At 40.8% G+C, this 19,231-nt stretch overlaps 1 protein-coding gene across 2 annotated transcripts in view; it reads right to left on the bottom strand.

The window, feature by feature from the left end:
* The window catches only part of LOC124026231 (cadherin-22-like), a 339,307-nt gene that overhangs the window by 82,322 nt on the left and 237,754 nt on the right, over window positions 1–19,231 (bottom strand). For both annotated transcript variants that reach the window (XM_046339344.1, XM_046339352.1), the window contains 2 exons: window positions 10,157–10,324; window positions 4,274–4,461 (listed from right to left, as the gene is read on the bottom strand). In XM_046339344.1, coding sequence (XP_046195300.1) covers window positions 4,274–4,461; window positions 10,157–10,324 — 356 coding nt within the window. The remainder of the gene's footprint in view (window positions 1–4,273; window positions 4,462–10,156; window positions 10,325–19,231) is intronic.

Raw genomic sequence — 19,231 nt, 5'->3', positions numbered from 1 at the left:
CAGACCTGGTCAAGAACTACAGGAAACATATAATCTCTGTAATTGCAAACAAAGGTTTCTATACCAAATAATAAGTTCTGCTTTTCTGATGTATCAAATACTTGTCATGCAATAAAATGCAAATGAAATACTTAAAAATCACACAATGTGGTTTTCTGGATTTTTGTTTTAGATTCCATCTCTCACAGTTGAAGTGTACCTATGATAAAAATGACAGACCTCTACATGCATTGTAAGTTGGAAAACCTGCAAAATCGGCAGTGTATCAAATACTTGTTCTCCCCACTGTATCTTTTTTAGATAAGTATTCAACCCCCTGAGTCAATACATGTTAGAATCAACATTGGCAGTGATTACAGCTATGAGTCTTTCTGGGTAAGTCTCTGGGCTTTCTAAACCGGATTGTGCAACATTTGCCCATTATTCTTTTCAGAATATTTCAAGCTCTGTCAAATTGGTTGTTGATTATTGCTAGACAACCATTTCCAGGTGTTGCTATACATTTTCATAACGATTTCAGTCAAAACTGTAACTCGACCACTCAGGAACATTCACCGTCTTCTTGGTAAGCAACTCCAGTGTAGAATTGTCCTTGTGTTTTAGGTTATTGTCCCGCTGAAAGGTGGATTAATCTCCCAGTGTCTGGTGGAAAGCAAAATGAACCAGGTTTCCCTCTAGGATTTTGCCTGTGCTTAGCTCCATTCCGTTTACCTTTTAATTCCGAAAAACTCCCCAGTCCTTAACAATTACAAGCATACCCATAGCATGATGCAACCACCACTATGCTTGAAAAAATGGAGGATGGTACTTAGTAATGTGTTGTATTGGTATTTGTAAGGACAAAAAGTTTATTGCTTTGACACATTTTTCAGTATTACTGTAGTGCCTTGTTGCAAACAGAATGCATGTTTTGGAATATTTTCCTTCTTAAATTTTTTTACAAATATATTTTTTATTTTATTTCGGCCTTTACTATTAAAGCCCATAGAAACACATGAAATAACACATTCATGAATGGTAAAAAGAGTAAACAAATAGATTTAAAAAAGGAATGAGGTCTTGAAGTGTCTTTCCTATATTTAGAAGATACAAGACAGCTCAGTGTTCGTGAGTCTAACCTTTCTATAGTGAGGTGATATTAGTTTGTAGGTCAAACGGTTCGGACACCACAGACAGAAGTTGGCACATCAGCGTTATCGTCTTCAGACGAGTCCTGTGACACTTGTTGGGTCCGTAGAGCAAAATGAAGAACAACATCGTCTTCGTGAGAGTCTCCCCTTTCCATAGAGGGGTGTCACGTTCTGACCTTAGTTCCTTTTTACGTCTTTATTTTAGTTGGTCAGGGCGTGAGTTGGGGTGGGCATTCTATGTTATTTTTCTATGTTTTGTTCTGTTGTTATATTTCTATGTGTTTGGCCTAGTATGGTTCTCAATCAGAGACAGGTGTCATAAGTTGTCTCCGATTGGGAGCCATATTTAGGTAGCCTGTTTTCTATTGTGTTTTGTGGGTGGTTGTATCCTGTGTTAGTGTTTTCACCATACGGGACTGCTTCGGATGTTTGTTTGTACTTTTACTATTTTGTTCAGTGTTCTTTATTGTTGATTTATTAATTATATCATTATGGACACTTACCACTCTGCACATTGGTCTGATCATTGCTACTCCTCCTCTGAAGAAGAGGAATTCTGTTACAAGGGGTCATAATGGTTAAGCCAAACCGTTCGGACGATACAGACATTTTGTGTGAAGATGGATTTTCTGGATGTCTCATGGTCTGACAAACTCCGCTGTACTGTAGCTCGGGCACTAATATAGGCGGATGAAAAAGGCGGATGAAAAAGGCTGATATAGGCGGATGAAGAAAACCTGATATCTCTAGCTTAAACTGATGGATTTTGATGGGGATTTTTGTATCTTACTTACTGTAGATGGAATCATGACTGTTAAGGATTAAAGTCACCATTGGCCTCATTGTGAAATCCCTGAGCCGTTTCCTTCCTCTCCGGTGCATTGGAAAACCTCCCTGGTCTTTGTGGTTAATCTGTATTTGAAATTCACTGCTCGTCTGAGGGACCTTACAGATACTTGTATGTGGGGGTACAGAGATGAGGTAGTCATTCAAAAATCATGTTAATCACTATTATTGCACACAGAGTGAGTCCATGCAACTTACTGTGAGTCCATGCAACTTACTGTGATTCCATGCAACTTACACATTTTTACTCCTGAACTTATTATGGCTTGCCATAACAAAGGGGTTGAAAACGTATTGAGTTAAGACACTTCAGGATTTCATTAACTTGTAAAAATGGTGAAATACATAATTCCACTTTGATATTATGGGGTATTGTGTGTAGGCCAGTGACAAACAAACATCTCTATTTAATCTATTTTAAATTCAGGCTAAAACAGCAATATTTGGAAAATGTCTAGGGGTGTGACGTAAATACTTTCTGAAGGCACTGACTGTACCGTATATATACAGTACTAGTCAAAAGTTTGGACACATCTACTCATTCCAGGCTTTTCTTTATTTTTTACTATTTTCTACATTGTAGAATAATAGTGAAGATATCAAAACTATGAAATAATGCATTTGGAATCATGCGGTATCCAAAAAACTGTTAAACAAATCAAAATATATTTTATATTTGAGATTCTTCAAAGTAGCCACCCTTTGCCTTGATGACAGATTTGACAACACATTCTTGGAATTCTCTCAACCAGCTTCATGAGGTAGTCACCTGGAATGCAATTCGATTAACAGGTGTGCCTTGTTAAAAGTACATTTGTGGAATTTATTTCCTTCTTAATGCGTTTGAGCCAATCAGTTGTGCTGTGACATGGTAGGGGTGGGTGGTAAACAGAAGATATCCCTATTTGGTAAAAGACCAAGTCCATATTATGGCAAGAACAGCTCAAATAAGCAAAGAAAAACAACATTCCATCATTACTTTAAGACGTGTAAATGTCAAGTTTCATCAAGTGCAGTCGCAAAAACCATCAAGGGCTATGAGGATACTTGTTCTCATAAGGACCGCCACAGGAAAGGAAGACCCAGAGTTACCTCTGTTGCAGAGGATAAGTTCATTAGAGTTACCAACCTTAGAAATTGCAGCCCCAAAAAATGCTTCACAGAGTTCAAGTAACAGAAACATCTCAACATCAACTGTTCAGAAGAGACTGTGTTAGTCAGGCCTTCATGGTCGAAATGCTGCAAAGAAACTACAACTAAAGGACACCAATAAGAAGATGAAACTTGCTTGGGCCAAGAAACACCGGCAATGAACATTAGACCGGTGGAAATTTTTCCTTTGCTCTGATGAGTACAAAATGGAGATTTTTGGGTCCAACCGCCGTGTCTTTGTGAGACAGAGTAGGTGGACGGATAATGTCCACATGTGAAGTTCGCACCGTGAAGCATGGAGGAGGAGGTGTGATGGTGCTTTGCTGGTGACACTGTCTGTGATTTTTGCTGGTGACACTGTCTGTGATTTATTTAGAATTCAAGGCACACTTAACCAGAATGACTAACACAGCATTCTGCAGCGATACGCCATCCCATTTGGTTTGCAGTTAGTGGAACTATCATTTGTTTTTTCAAACGGAAAATTAACCAAAACAACTCCAGGCTGTGTAAGGGCCATTTGACCAAGAAGGAGAGTGATGGAGTGCTGCATCAGATGACCTGGCCTCCACAATCACCCAACCTCAACCCAATTGAGATGGTTTGGGATGAGTTGGACAGCAGAGTGAAGGAAAAGCAGCCAACAAGTGCTCAGCATACATGTACAGTATGTGGGAACTCCTTCAAGACTGTTGGAAAACCATTCAAAGTGAAGCTGGTTGAGAGAATGCGAAGTGTTCAAAACTGTCATCAAGGGGTGGCTACTTTGAAGAATCTAAAATATAAATATAAAATACATTCTATAACATTTGCAAATCTGTGTAAGCAACCAATACATTTTGATTTGATTTAACTAAAATGCTCCGACTTAAACATTACAATGGCGGTAGCAGAGGGCAGCCGCAGGGCCCACTGAGAGGTTTTAGGTCCTTGCTCAAGGAAAAATTGGTGATAGGTGGCACCTGAGATATTACTGCCAGCAACCCTCCAGTTGCCTGCTCACTCCTGACAGATTTTTTTCCCACACAGTCAGCACTGGGATTTTAACCGGCAACCCTCCGGTTGCTGGCCCGCTACATTAACCTCGAGGCTATCACTGGCCCCAAATCCAAACTGATCTCAAATCAGCTTCATTCTACTCCCACCTTTTTGATAGTGATGACGGCTTCCTGTGTGTCTCCGTCAGTGGTAACCTTGAAGAGTTCCCCGCCCTCCTCGTCTTTGATCAGGTAGCTCATGTCCGTGTTCTCCCCCATGTCCGTATCCGTGGCGATCACCCTCCCCACCGGTGTCCCCACGGCCGCCCCCTCAGACACCGAAAACTGGTACATCTCTGAAGGAGGGGAATGGGGAGTAGGTGGAAAAGGAGGGAAGAAGAGGAGAGAAAATGGAAGAGGGTGAAGAGAAAGATGACAGGAGCGTGGAGGATGAAGTAGGGGAAGGGTGACGACAGGGAGGAGGAAGAGAAGGAGAAGGTTAACGAGAAGATGTAGAGGTAGAGTAGATGGTGAAAATGAGAGGAAGGAAGTGGAAGAAGGACAAATGTATTCAATACAGACACGCCCACTATTTACTGTATGTAAGAGCAATCTTCCCATTGCCAAGACAATTCAGCAAAAAGAGAATTCACCCAGGATTTTTATTCTGTAGAGCCAACTTAGTTGCTCATGAATCCATCCACCCCCAATGCTTGACCCTTAACCCAATTGGCCCTCAGAATTCCCTTTAAGTAATGCACTGGATCTTTTCTCATGTTTGAACAAGGCTAGACCAAGGCTAGACCAAGGCACTATGCAATTATGTTAACCATAAAGATGCTGACCCCGGGTGATCATTGGCAAGGCGTGGAGTCTATGTATGGAAGGTTTTACTCTTTCAACATCCTCCTGTAAAATTTCCAAAATAGACTTTCTAATCAACTTTTTGTTGACCACAGCACTTCCACAGCACAAAGCCACATTTTGTGTGAGATATCAGCGCAGGGGTCAATTACATTTCAATTCAGTCAATTCAAAACGGAAATTACAATTACAATTTTCCTCAATGATTCCCTATGAAAATATTTAGTTGGAATTGCAATTCTGTTTAATTCCTGAATGAAGGAAATTTAAATGGAATTGACCCCAACTCTGTAGGACGCATAAATAAAACAGCTGCACATGTCACCTAACCCTGTTCTTTTCTAATAAAACGATGTATCCTCGAACCGCAGACAGCATTTCAAAAGGAAGTTATAGAAGAGAGAAAATCACGTAGGTGACAGCCAGGAAACTAAATTAGATGATGTGAGACAAAGCTATGAGACCGTCACGACTGGAGCGTTACGACACTTGAACTTAGACTGAGCTCTCTTAGCTTTAATAACATGTATTGCTGTTTATCTCAAAAAAGTGGAAGAGGCAAAGTGGGAAAGAGCAATAACACCGCTATTCATAGGCTATAGAGTCTGGAGTCTTAACAGGAAGTACCTTTTTCTGTCATTCGTTATGAGCTAGTTATATGCAGAGGGTTTACAAAAGAACTAAACATGCAATTCCACTAAGATGTCCAGGGTACAATAGAAAGAGTTGTTGAAGTTTCTAAATCATGTACTAGCGTCATAGGTAAGATTTCCCCCAGCAGGAAATATAGATTAAAGTAAAACATCCTTTTACTGAGCACCATTGTGAAATGTACAATGAAATATAACACACATTTCTTTTGCTGTAGCGAGAAGTACAAGCTGGGTCCAAATTGGTTCACCTGAGATTCATTTATCAAATACAATCTGAGAAATCAAATAGAAAAGTTTCAGAATTGTAAATACAAATTACAAAGCATTTTTACAGCCTAAGTTCCTGATTAAATAGGTAGGAAGGAAAGACCTCTGGAGTAATGCATCCATTTTAACATTCAATATGCATTCTGAACATAAACAGTAAGAACAGGCTGGGTAACATTGTGAAACAAAGTAGCTGGATCATCAACTTAACTGACCTTTCAGACCGTTCTCACCTGTAGTATCAGCCACCAGTGACACTCACTCATGGCACAATACATTCTGAGGGACACACAGCAGCCCTTGTTTGATTAATTTATGTTGCTTCTCTCAAAGCGCAGATACAGACTCCCCACGTTCAAAAGTAATAGGTCTAAACTTCATGCCAGCTGCTAGCAGCTTTCTCCATAAGCTGTATTGTTATTGTTAGCTGTGTACATATTGCTGTATGCATTGCTTTGGTGTATATTTATATTCATGTGTTCAATGTGTTTTTACTATGTGCTACAAAATGAATTGCTCCCCGGGGATAATAAACACTCTACTAGTATTCAAACAGTGTTCTGTATATTGACCATAATGTTATTACATTATGGCCTTTGACCTTTCTCCAGCTGATAAATAACGGATGGCCCCAACATAAATCCATACCACTGGAATGTTAAAATTGTTAAATCGGCTCCATGTTATCGTATGCAGACATATGGAAACTCCCAAAACCGCTTTCATCAGATGATTGCCTAACCCTTCTTAGCGGAGTGTTTGACATGTGGATAAATATAAGTGAAATGATTTTCTCAGAGTGCTTCTGACCACTCCATGTAGTCCATTACTTCTATTACTGATTGGGGTACTTCTATTTCTGATGGGGGTACTTCTATTACTGATGGTGGTATTTATATTACTGATGGGGTACTTCTATTTCTGATGGGGGTACTTCTATTTCTGATGGGGGTATTTCTATTACTGATGGGGGTACTTCTATTACTGATGGGGGTACTTCTATTACTGATGGGGGTACATCTATTACTGATGGGGGTACTTCTATTACTGATGGGGGTACTTATATTACTGATGGGGGTACTTCTATTACTGATGTGGTACTTATATTACTACTGGGGATACTTCTATTTCTGATGGGGTACTTATATTACTGATTGGGGTACTTCTATTACTGATGGGGGTACTTCTATTACTGATGGTGGTACTTCTATTACTGATGGGGGTACTTACGGGGCGGCAGGGTAGCCTAGTGGCTAGAGCATTGGACTTGTAACCGGAAGGGTGCAAGTTCAAATCCCAGAGCTGACAAGGTACAAATCTGTCATTCTGCCCCTGAACAGGCAGTTAACCCACTGTTCCTAGGCCGTCATTGAAAATAAGAATATGTTCTTAAATGACTTGCCTAGTTAAATAAAGATAAAAAATAAGATGAAAATATTACTGATTGGGGTACTTTTATAACTGATGGGGGTACTGCTATTACTGATGGGGGTACTGCTATTACTGATGGGGGTACTGCTATTACTGATGGGGGTACTGCTATTACTGATGGGGGTACTTCTATTACTGATGGGGTACTTCTATTACTGATTGGGGTTCTATTACTGATGGGGGTACTTCTATTACTGATGGGGGTACTGCTATTACTGATGGGGGTACTTCTATTACTGATGGGGTACTTCTATTACTGATGGGGTACTTCTATTACTGATGGGGGTACTGCTATTACTGATGGGGGTACTTCTATTACTGATGGGGTACTTCTATTACTGATTGGGGTACTGCTATTACTGATGGGGTACTTCTATTACTGATTGGGGTACTTGTATTACTGATGCGGTACTTCTATTACTGATCTGGACCTGGTATTACTGATGCGGTACTTCTATTACTGATGGGACCTGGTATTACTGATGCAGTACTTCTATTACTGATGGGGTACTTCTATTACTGATGGGACCTGGTATTACTGATGCGGTACTTCTATTACTGATGAGACCTGGTATTACTGATGCGGTACTTCTATTACTGATTGGGGTACTTCTATTACTGATTGGGGTACTTGTATTACTGATTGGGAACTTGTATTACTGATTGGGGTACTTCTATTACTGATGGGACACTGGTATTACTGATGGGGTACTGCTATTACTGATGGGGTACTTCTATTTCTGATGCGGTACTTCTATTACTGATGGGGTACTGGTATTACTGATGGGGTACTGCTATTACTGATGCGGTACTTCTATTACTGATGCGGTACTTCTATTACTGATCGGGTACTTCTATTTCTGATGGGGTACTGGTATTACTGATGCGGTACTTCTATTACTGATGGGACCTGGTATTACTGATGCAGTACTTCTATTACTGATGGGACCTGGTATTACTGATGCAGTACTTCTATTACTGATGGGACCTGGTATTACTGATGCAGTACTTCTATTACTGATGGGACCTGGTATTACTGATGCGGTACTTCTATTACTGATGGGGTACTTCTATTACTGATGGGACCTGGTATTACTGATGCGGTACTTCTATTACTGATGGGACCTGGTATTACTGATGCGGTACTTCTATTACTGATGGGGTACTTCTATTACTGATGGGGGTATTACTGATTGGGAACTGGTATTACTGATGCGGTACTTCTATTACTGATGGGGTACTTCTATTACTGATGGGGTACTTCTATTACTGATTGGGGTACTGGTATTACTGATGCGGTACTTCTATTACTGATGGGGTACTTCTATTACTGATGGGGTACTTCTATTTCTGATGGGGTACTTCTATTACTGATGGGGTACTTCTATTACTGATGGGATACTTCTATTTCTGATGGGGTACTGGTATTACTGATGCGGTACTTCTATTACTGATGGGGTAATTCTATTACTGATTGGGGTACTTGTATTACTGATTGGGGTACTTCTATTACTGATGCGGTACTTCTATTACTGATGGGGTACTTCTATTTCTGATGGGGTACTTATATTACTGATGCGGTACTTCTATTACTGATGGGGTAATTCTATTACTGATTGGGGTACTTGTATTACTGATTGGGGTACTTCTATTACTGATGGGGTACTTCTATTTCTGATGGGGTACTGGTATTACTGATGCGGTACTTCTATTACTGATGGGGTAATTCTATTACTGATTGGGGTACTTGTATTACTGATTGGGATACTTCTATTACTGATGCGGTACTTCTATTACTGATGGGGTACTTCTATTTCTGATGGGGTACTGGTATTACTGATGCGGTACTTCTGATGGGGTACTTCTATTACTGATGGGACCTGGTGTTACTGATGCGGTACTTCTATTACTGATTGGGGTACTTCTATTACTGATGCGGTACTTCTATTACTGATGGGACCTGGTATTACTGATGCGGTACTTCTATTACTGATGCGGTATTTCTATTACTGATGGGGTACTTCTATTTCTGATGGGGTACTGGTATTACTGATGCGGTACTTCTATTACTGATGTGGTACTGGTATTACTGATGTGGTACTTCTATTACTGATGGGACCTGGTATTACTGATGCGGTACTTCTATTACTGATGCGGTACTTCTATTACTGATGCGGTACTTCTATTACTGATGGGGTACTTCTATTTCTGATGGGGTACTGGTATTACTGATGCGGTACTTCTATTACTGATGGGGTACTTCTATTTCTGATGGGGTACTGGTATTACTGATGCGGTACTTCTATTACTGATGGGACATGGTATTACTGATGGGGGTACTTCTATTACTGATGGGACCTGGTATTACTGATGGGGTACTTCTATTACTGATGGGGTACTTCTATTTCTGATGGGGTACTGGTATTACTGATGCGGTACTTCTATTACTGATGGGATAATTCTATTACTGATTGGGGTACTTGTATTACTGATTGGGGTACTTCTATTACTGATGCGGTACTTCTATTACTGATGGGGTACTTCTATTTCTGATGGGGTACTGGTATTACTGATGCGGTACTTCTATTACTGATGGGGTACTGGTATTACTGATGCGGTACTTCTATTACTGATGGGGTACTGGTATTACTGATGCGGTACTTCTATTACTGATGGGGAACTGGTATTACTGATGCGGTACTTCTATTACTGATGGGGTACTGGTATTACAGATGCGGTACTTCTATTACTGATGGGGTACTGGTATTACTGATGGGGTACTTCTATTACTGACTGGTGCAAGTTCACCGCTGCCATCAATATGAGAGTGACTCACTCTGCGGAAAGCGTGGTGGGTTGTCATTAACATCTGTGATCACTATGGTCACCGTGGTGGAGCCGGAAAGACCACCCATTTGGCCTGCCATATCGGTAGCCATGACGACCAGCTCATAGCGATCCTGCGTCTCCCGGTCCAGATCTGCCACAGCCGTCCGAATCAGTCCTGATAAGAGAGAGAGAGAGATTCAAAGGGAAAGGTCAAGTTAGCTCTTAGCTCTCATATACGATAGCCCGTTACATCTTCTCTGGTCGCAAATATCAATTTCAGCTAAGCACTCTATGACTGAGTTTACACAGGCAGCCCAATTCTGATCTTTTTTTCACTAATTGGTATTTTTACCAAACATATCAGCTCTGAAAAAGACCTGATGTGAAAAGATTGGATGTGATTTGTCAAAAGACCAATTAGCGTATTTTTTATATTTTATAGAATTGGGCTTCCTGTGTAAACACAGCCTATTAGAGGCACAACTGCGGCACATTCCATTTGCCCCTCTCGGTTCGTCTTGATACAGTAGATTGTGTCACATCCGTGGCTCCATTCACAGATCCTTACGGCTGAGCTCTATTAAAATTCATAATATATATGGGCCAAAATGAAGGCACACACAATTGAAGAATGAGGCTTATGTTCCGTCAAAAAAGCCTGTGCACGTCTTTCTCTGGCAGTCGGAGAGGAGTGGATTTAAGAGAGAAAACCACAACAATCTCATGAGTTGTCTTAATCCTACTCCAGTGAGCATTTTGTTCCGATGCTTTAACAACGCCCTTGGAGTACAGACCTACTGCTGCGTTTAGCCAGGTTTATGTTTCTACTGAAGTAACTATAGTTGGAAGTGGATTAGTTTGAGGTTTAAAAAAAATTGAGGAGCACCATGTGTATTTTCTCCATACAATATGTTTCCCCTTTACCTTCCAAGGTATGTTTCTCCAAGAACCTGGTGGAAAATAACGTCCCCGTACCATTGGCAGTATACAGCCAGAGCTCAATCTGAATTACATCCTCAGCTAACACTTTATTTGGATAGTCCATCTGTAGATGCTCTATCAGTAACATTTCAACTAACTATCTACTAAACCTAGCTCTAACCTTGACCCTTATCCTAACCCCAAACGTAACCCTTACCCTAAACCTAGCCTAATCCTAAACCTTACCCTAAACCTAGCCTAATCTTAACCCTTACCCTAAACCTAGCCTAATCTTAACCCTTACCCTAAACCTAGCATAATCTTAACCCTTACCCTAAATCTTAACCCTTACCCTAAACCTAGCCTAATCTTAAACCTTACCCTAAACTTAGCCTAATCTTAACCCTTACCCTAAATTTAGCCTAATCTTAAACCTTACCCTAAACCTAGCCTAATCTAATCCCTAAACCTTACCCTAAACTTAGCCTAATCTTAACCCTTAGCCCTAAACCTAAAGCCTAATCTTAACCCTTACCCTAAACCTAGCCTAATCTTAACCCTTAAACCCCTAAACCTAAACCTAATCTTAACCCTTACCCTAAACCTAGCCTAATCTTAACCCTTACCCTAAACCTAGCCTAATCTTAACCCTTACCCTAAACCTAGCCTAATCTTAACCCTTACCCTAAACCTAGCCTAATCTTAACCCTTACCCTAAACCTAGCCCTAAACCTAGCCTAAATCTTAAACCTTACCCTAAACCTAGCCTAATCTTAACCCTTACCCTAAACCTAGCATAATCTTAACCCTTACCCTAAACCTAGCCTAATCTTAACCCTTACCCTAAACCTAGCCTAATCTTAAACCTTACCCTAAACCTAGCCTAATCTTAACCCTTACCCTAAACCTAGCCTAATCTTAAGCCTAAACCTAGCCTAATCTTAAACCTTACCCTAAACCTAGCCTAATCTTAACCCTTACCCTAAACCTAGCCTAATCTTAAACCTTACCCTAAACCTAGCCTAATCTTAACCCTTACCCTAAACCTAGCATAATCTTAACCCTTACCCTAAACCTAGCCTAATCTTAACCCTTACCCTAAACCTAGCCTAATCTTAAACCTTACCCTAAACCTAGCCTAATCTTAAACCTTACCCTAAACCTAGCCTAATCTTAACCCTTACCCTAAACCTAGCCTAATCTTAAACCTTACCCTAAAGCTAGCCTAGTCTTAAACCTTACCCTAAACCTAGCCTAATCTTAAACCTTAGCCTTATTCTAAATTTAACTCTAACCGTAGCAAGCAGTTGCTTATCAACAGATAGTTTGTTGATGTAATCCGGACTATCCAAAGTGTGAACCATCCTCAGGGCTAAGTACAATATTTAAAAACAGAAGAGAAAATAGAAAACCAGGGCAAGTGGTGAAATTCTGCTCCTTTCAGTGCAATTTCCACCCATATATATTTAGATACAGATCCTAGACTCACAATGAACCACATGAATCTCCTCTTTGTGCCACACTGGGTTCAAAGGCCTTCTGTTTAATTTTTCTGTATTTAATTATCTGTATATGTTATATATGTGCAACAGTGTTCCTTCCGTCCTTCTCCTCTTCCCTACCTGGGCTCGAACCAGGGACCCTTGGCACACATTGACAACAGTCAACCTCGAAGCATCGTTACTTATCGCTCCACAAAAGCCACAGCCCTTGCAGAACAAGGGAAACAACCATTTCAAGGTCTCAGAGCAAGTGACGCCACCGATTGAAACTCTATTAGAGCGCAACCCGCTAACTAGATATCCATTTCACACCGGTTACATATGTATCTATTTACAGTGGCTCGCAAAAATTATTCACCCCCTTGGCATTTTTCCTATTTTGTTGCCTTAAAAAATGGAATTAAAATAGATTTTTCTGGGGGGGTTGTATCTTTTGATTTACACAATATGCCTACCACTTTGAAGATGTAACATATTTTATATTGTGAAACAAACAAGAAATAAGAATAATAACTTGACCTTGCATAACTATTCACCCCCCCTCCCCCAGAGTCAATACTTTGTAGAGCCTCCTTTTGCAGAAATAAAAGCTGCAAGTATCTTGAGGTATGACTCTACAAGCTTGGCACATCTAGCCACTGGGATTTTTGCAGATTCTTCAAGGCAAAACTGCTCCAGCTCCTTCAAGTTGGATGTGTTCTGCTGGTGTACAGCAATCTTTAAGTCATACCACAGAATCTCAATTGGATTGAGGTCTGGGCTTTGACTAGGTAATTCCAAGTGAGTTTTGCTTTAGTAGTATGCTTAGGGTCATTGTCCTGCTGGTAGGTGAACCACTGCCCCAGTCTCAAATCTCTGGAAGACAAACAGGTTTCCCCCAAGAATTTCCCTGTATTTAGCGGCATCCATCATTCCCTCAATTCTGACCATTTTCCCAGTCCCTGCTGATGAAAAACATCCCCACAGCATGATGTTGCCACCACCATGCTTCACTGTCTGTGGGGGTGGTGTTCTCAGGGTGATTAGAGGTGTTGGGTTTGTGCCAGACATTGCATTTACCTTGAAGGCCAAAAAGCTCAATTTTAGTCTCATCTGACCAGAGTATCTTCTTCCATATGCCTTCTGGCGAACACCAAACATGTTTGCACATTTTTTTCTTCAAGAAATTGCTTTTTGCTGGCCACTCTTCCATAGAGCCCAGCTCTGAGGAGTGTACAGCTTAAAGTGGATCTATGGACAGATACTCCAAGCTCCGATGTGGAGCTTTGCAGCTCCTTCAGGGTTAGCTTTAGTCTCTTTCTTGTATCTCTGATTAATGCCCTCCTTGCCTGGTCCGTGAGTTTTGGTGGGCGGCCCTCTCTTGGCAGGTTTGTTGTGGTGCCATATTCGTTCCAATTTTTTATAATGGATTTAATGGTGCTCTGTGGGATGTTCAAAGTTTGGGATATTTTTTTATAACCCAACCCTGATCTGTACTTCTCCACAACTTTGTCCCTGACCTGTTTGGAGAGCTCCTAGGTCTTCATGGTGCCGCTTGCTTGGCGGTGCTGCTTGCTTAGTTGTGTTGCAGACTCTGGGGCCTTTCAGAACAGGTATAAACAGTTGAAATCCAAAGTATTCATACACCTTAGCCAAATACATTTAAACTCAGTTTTTTACAATTCTTGACACTTAATCCTAGTAAAAATTGCCTGTCTTGGGTCAGTTAGGATCACCACTTACTTTTAAGAATATGAAATGTCAGAATAATAGTAGAGAGAATGTTTTACTTCAGCTTTTATTTATTTCATCACATTCCCAGTGGGTCAGAAGTTTACATACACTCAATTAGTATTTTGTAGAATTGCCTTTAAATTGTTTAACTTGGGTCCAATGTTTCGGGTTCGCCTTCCACATGTTTCCCACAATAGGTTGTGTGAATTTTGGCCCATTCCTCCTGACAGAGAGGAATGAACTGAGTCAGGTTTCCATGCCTCCTTGCTCGCACACACGTTTTCAGTTCTGCCTACAAATGTTCTGTAGGATTGAGGTCAGGGCTTTGTGATGGCCACTCCAATACCTTGAATTTATTGTCCTTAAGCCATTTTGCCACAACTTTGGAAGTATGTCAATGTCATTGGGGCGGCAGGTTAGCCTAGTGTTTAGAGCGTAGTAACCGGAAGGTTGAAAGTTCAAACCCCCAAGCTGACAAGATACAAATCTGTCGTTCTGCCCCTGAACAGGCAGTTAAACCCACTGTTCCTAGGCCGTCATTGTAAATAAGAATTTGTTCTTAACTGACTTGCCTAGTAAAATAAAGATTAAAAAAATAAAAAATTGTATGTCATTGTCCATGTGGAAGACCCATTTGCAACCAAGTTTTAACGTCTTGAGATGTTGCTTCAAACTATCCACATAATTTTACCTCCTCATGATGCCATCTATTTGTCCCTCCTGCAGCAAAGCACCCCCACAACATGATGCTGCCACCCCTGTGCTTCACGGTTGGGATGGTGTTCTTCGACTTGCAAGCTTCCCCCTTTCTCCTCCAAACACAACTATGGTCATTATGGCCAAACAGTTATATTTTTGTTTCATCAGACCAGAGGACATATCTCCAAAAAGTACACTCTTTGTCCCCATGTGCAGTTGCAAACCGTAGTCTGGCTTTTTTATGGTGGTTTTGGAGCAGTGGCTTCTTCCTTGCTGAGCGGCCTTTCAGGTTATGACGATATAGGACTTGTTTAACTGTGGATATAGATACTTTTGTACCTGTTTCCTCCAGCATCTTCACAAGGTCCTTTGCTGTTGTTCTGGGATTGATTTGCACTTTTCGCACCAAAATACGTTCATCTCTTGGAGACAGAACGCGTCTTCTTCCTGAGCAGTATGATGGCTGTGTGGTCCCATGGTGTTTATACTTGCGCACTATTGTTTGTACAGATGAACGTGGTACCTTCAGGCGTTTGGAAATTGCTCTCAAGGATGAACCAGACTTGTGGAGGTCTACACTTGTGGAGGTCTTGGCTGATTTCTTTTGATTTTCCCATGATGTCAAGCAAAGAGGCACTGAGTTCCAGTCACCTCTAATTGACTCAAATGATGTCAATTAGCCTATCAGAAGCTTCTAAAGCCATGGCATCATTTTCTGGAATTTTCCAAGCTGTTTAAAGGCACAGTCAACTTAGTGTATGTAAACTTCTGACCCACTGGAATTGTGATACAGTGAATTGAAATAATCTGTCTGTAAACAATTGTTGGAAAAATGACTTGTGATAGAGACAAAAGTAGATGTCCTAACTGACTTGCCAAAACTATAGTTTGTTAACAAGAAATTTGTGGAGTGGTTGAAAAACGAGTTTTAATGACTCCAACCTATGTTCCAACTTCAACTGTATATATTGAGATTATGTGACACTTAGATTGCACATTGCACATTGTACTTTATTTAACTAATTATGTGATTTCTGAAGGTAATTGGCTGCACCGGATCTTATTTAGGAGCTTCATAGCAAAGGGGGGGAATACTTATGCACGCACCTCTTTTCCGTTTACATTTTTTAAAGATTTTTTTTAAATAAGTAATTTCTTTCATTTTACTTTATTTTGTGTATGTCCATTACATGAAATACAAATAAAAATCCATTTAAATTACAGGTTGTAATGCAACAAAATAGGAAAAACGCCAAGGGGGATGAATACTATTGCAAGGCACTGTATGTATGCATGTATGTGTATATGTATGTATGTCTGTATGTATGTATGTATGTATGTATGTATGTATGTATGTATGTATGTATGTATGTATGTATGTATGTATGTATGTATGTATGTATGTATGTATGTATGTATGTATGTATGTATGTATGTATGTATGTATGTATGTATGTATGTATGTATGTATGTATGTATGTATGTATGTATGTATGTATGTATGTATGTATGTATGTATGTATGTATGTATGTATGTATGTATGTATGTATGTATGTATATATATTATTTTACTGCTCTAGGGTTGTAATTATTTGTTTGTGTCAATTAATTATTTGTTTATGTGTCAAGTTAGTTTATTTGTCAGTTAACCTCATAAGGGATTGGTTGCCAATTTCACACAAAAATAAAATGTAATTCATTCATTCATTCATGATAAACTGAACAAGATGGCAATGGGAAGAGTCTACTCTCTGGTCAAATAGCGGGAGCAAAACTCTATTCCCTGGCGGGTTATCCACATCAAATTCTAAAGTTGCCCTGCCTTAGTTGATGGCACCTCTCCCAGTGCCTTGCATTGTGCTACTCAGCTAGACACACAATTTAGAGAGTGCACTCACATTTAACATCAGGTAGTTGCAGGCAAAGCATGTATGTCAGCATACTGTGCATAGGAAAATTCATCTGCAGGATATGGAGGCACATAATAATAGCTTTCAATAACCAAAGGCATGGGGAGCATCAGAAATACATATTTTTGCATCAGGTCTTTCTTAGTCAGAACTTATTCAACTCAATCAAATGTTTATTGACTGCTAACATTTGTAACATTCTTGAAAGGGGATGTCATTCATAGCATACTATATATTGCACATCAAGTGTCAATGACTATGAGTCCTGTGTATTTGCCTGCTAGTCGTTTCGGATAAGACCGTCTGCTACAGTAAATGACCAACATGTAAATGTCTTTGTATGACAGTGTCTGAGAGCAGAGTGCCGTGTCTCATTCCTAGAAATGTATGGAATATAATTTAATAGAATGCTCAGGCTTTCATCCTGAGAAGAACTCACTTGAACTTCAATACCAAATACCACTCTGAAGTTCAAATACATTCAAATGACTGCTACTTTCGAAACATCCCTCAGACATTGGCCATTGATCATATTCTGGTCATGTATCTGGAATGGAGAAAAAGATAGTGAAGGATTAACACTCTTCAGAAAGACTGGGGCGACATTAATGAGGGGAAATTCACAGCTGCTCTGTTCTCTTGATGACCTCTACCCCCCACACCTATTTGAATGGTTAATGTCGATAAAAAAAGAAGGGGGGGGGGACAAGAGTTGGTACGATCTGCAAGTCTCCAGGCCAACGTTGCCGAGACAAGGCCATTTATCATCTAGGCACTAGGGCCAACCGAATCAAAGTGGGGAGACAAAAAAAAGGAATCATTAAAAGTTTAGTGCTGCTCCCAGGAGGACATTTGCAGGCAACACAAACCTTGGGATATGCCTGAGAGACTACGATTTAAGCCCAGGTACAGGCCCTCAGACCAAAAGGGAATTCACCCAAATGTGCTGACTGGGAGAGACAATTAGAGAGTCCGCATCTGGACAGACTGTAATATAACACTTCAGAGATTTAATGGCAACAATTTTAATTTCAATATGTATCCTTATATGTTGAGAAATATAAACTCAGCAAAAAAAGAAACGCCCTTTTTTCAGGACCTTGTCTTTCAAATATAATTAGTAAAAATCCAAAGAACAACTCCATGGATCTTCATTGTAAAGAGTTTAAACACTTTCCCATGCTTCTTCAATTAACCATAACAATTAATGAACATGCACCTGTGGAAAGGTCGATAAGACACTAACAGCTTACAGACGGTAGGCAATTAAGGTCACAGTTATGAAAACGTAGGACACTAAAGAGGCCTTTCTACTGACTCTGAAAAACACCAAAAGAAAGATGCCCAGGGTCCCTGCTCAGCTGTATGAATTTGCCTTAGGCATGCTACAAGGAGGCATGAGGACTGCAGGTGTGACCAGGGCAATAAATTGCAATGTCCGTACTATGAGACACCTAAGATAGCACTACAGGGAGACAGGACGGACAGCTGATCGTCCTCGCCGTGGCAGACCACGTCTAACAACACCTGCACAGGATCGGTACATCCGAACATCTCACCTGTGGGACAGGGACAGGATGGCAACAGCAACTGCCTGAGTTACACCAGGAACGCATCAGTGCTCGGACTGTCCACAATAGGCTGAGAGAGGCTGGACTGAGAGCTTGTAGGCCTGCTGTAAGGCAGGTGCTCACCAGACTTCACCAGAAACAACGTCGCCTATGGGAACAAACCCACTGTTGAAGGACCGGACTGGGATTGGGAAAAAAGTGCTCTTCACTGTCTCACCAGGGGTAATGGTCAGATTCATGTTTATCATTGAAGGAATTAGCATTACACTGAGGCCTGTACTCTGGAGCGGGATCGATTTGGAGGTGGAGGGTCCGTCATGGTCTGGCGCGGTGTGTCACAGCATCATCGGATTGAGCTTGTTGTCGTTGCAGGCAATCTCAACGCTGTGTGTTACAGGGAAAACATCCTCCTCCCTCTTTTTGCAGGAGCATCAAGGCATGACCCTCCAGCATGACAATGCCACCAACCATGCTGCTCGTTCTGTGTGTGATTTTCTGCAAGACAGAAATGTCAGTGTTCTGCCATGGCCAGTGAAGAGCCCAGATCTCAATCCCATTGAGCATGTCTGGGACCTGTTGGATCGGAGGGTGAAGGCTAGGCCCATTTCCCCCAGAAATGTCCAGGAACTTGCAGTTGCCTTGGTGGAAGAGTGGGGTAACATCTCACAGCAAGAACTAGCAAATCTGGTGCAGTCCATGACGAGGAGATGCACTGTAGTACTTAATGCAGCTGGTGGCCACAGCAGATACTGACTGTTACTTTTG

Source organism: Oncorhynchus gorbuscha, linkage group LG03 (assembly GCF_021184085.1).
Source record: "Oncorhynchus gorbuscha isolate QuinsamMale2020 ecotype Even-year linkage group LG03, OgorEven_v1.0, whole genome shotgun sequence".
NCBI lineage: Eukaryota > Metazoa > Chordata > Actinopteri > Salmoniformes > Salmonidae > Oncorhynchus > Oncorhynchus gorbuscha.
The sequence above is the reverse complement of the archived record's forward strand: the minus strand, read 5'-3'. Positions and strand labels throughout refer to the sequence as shown.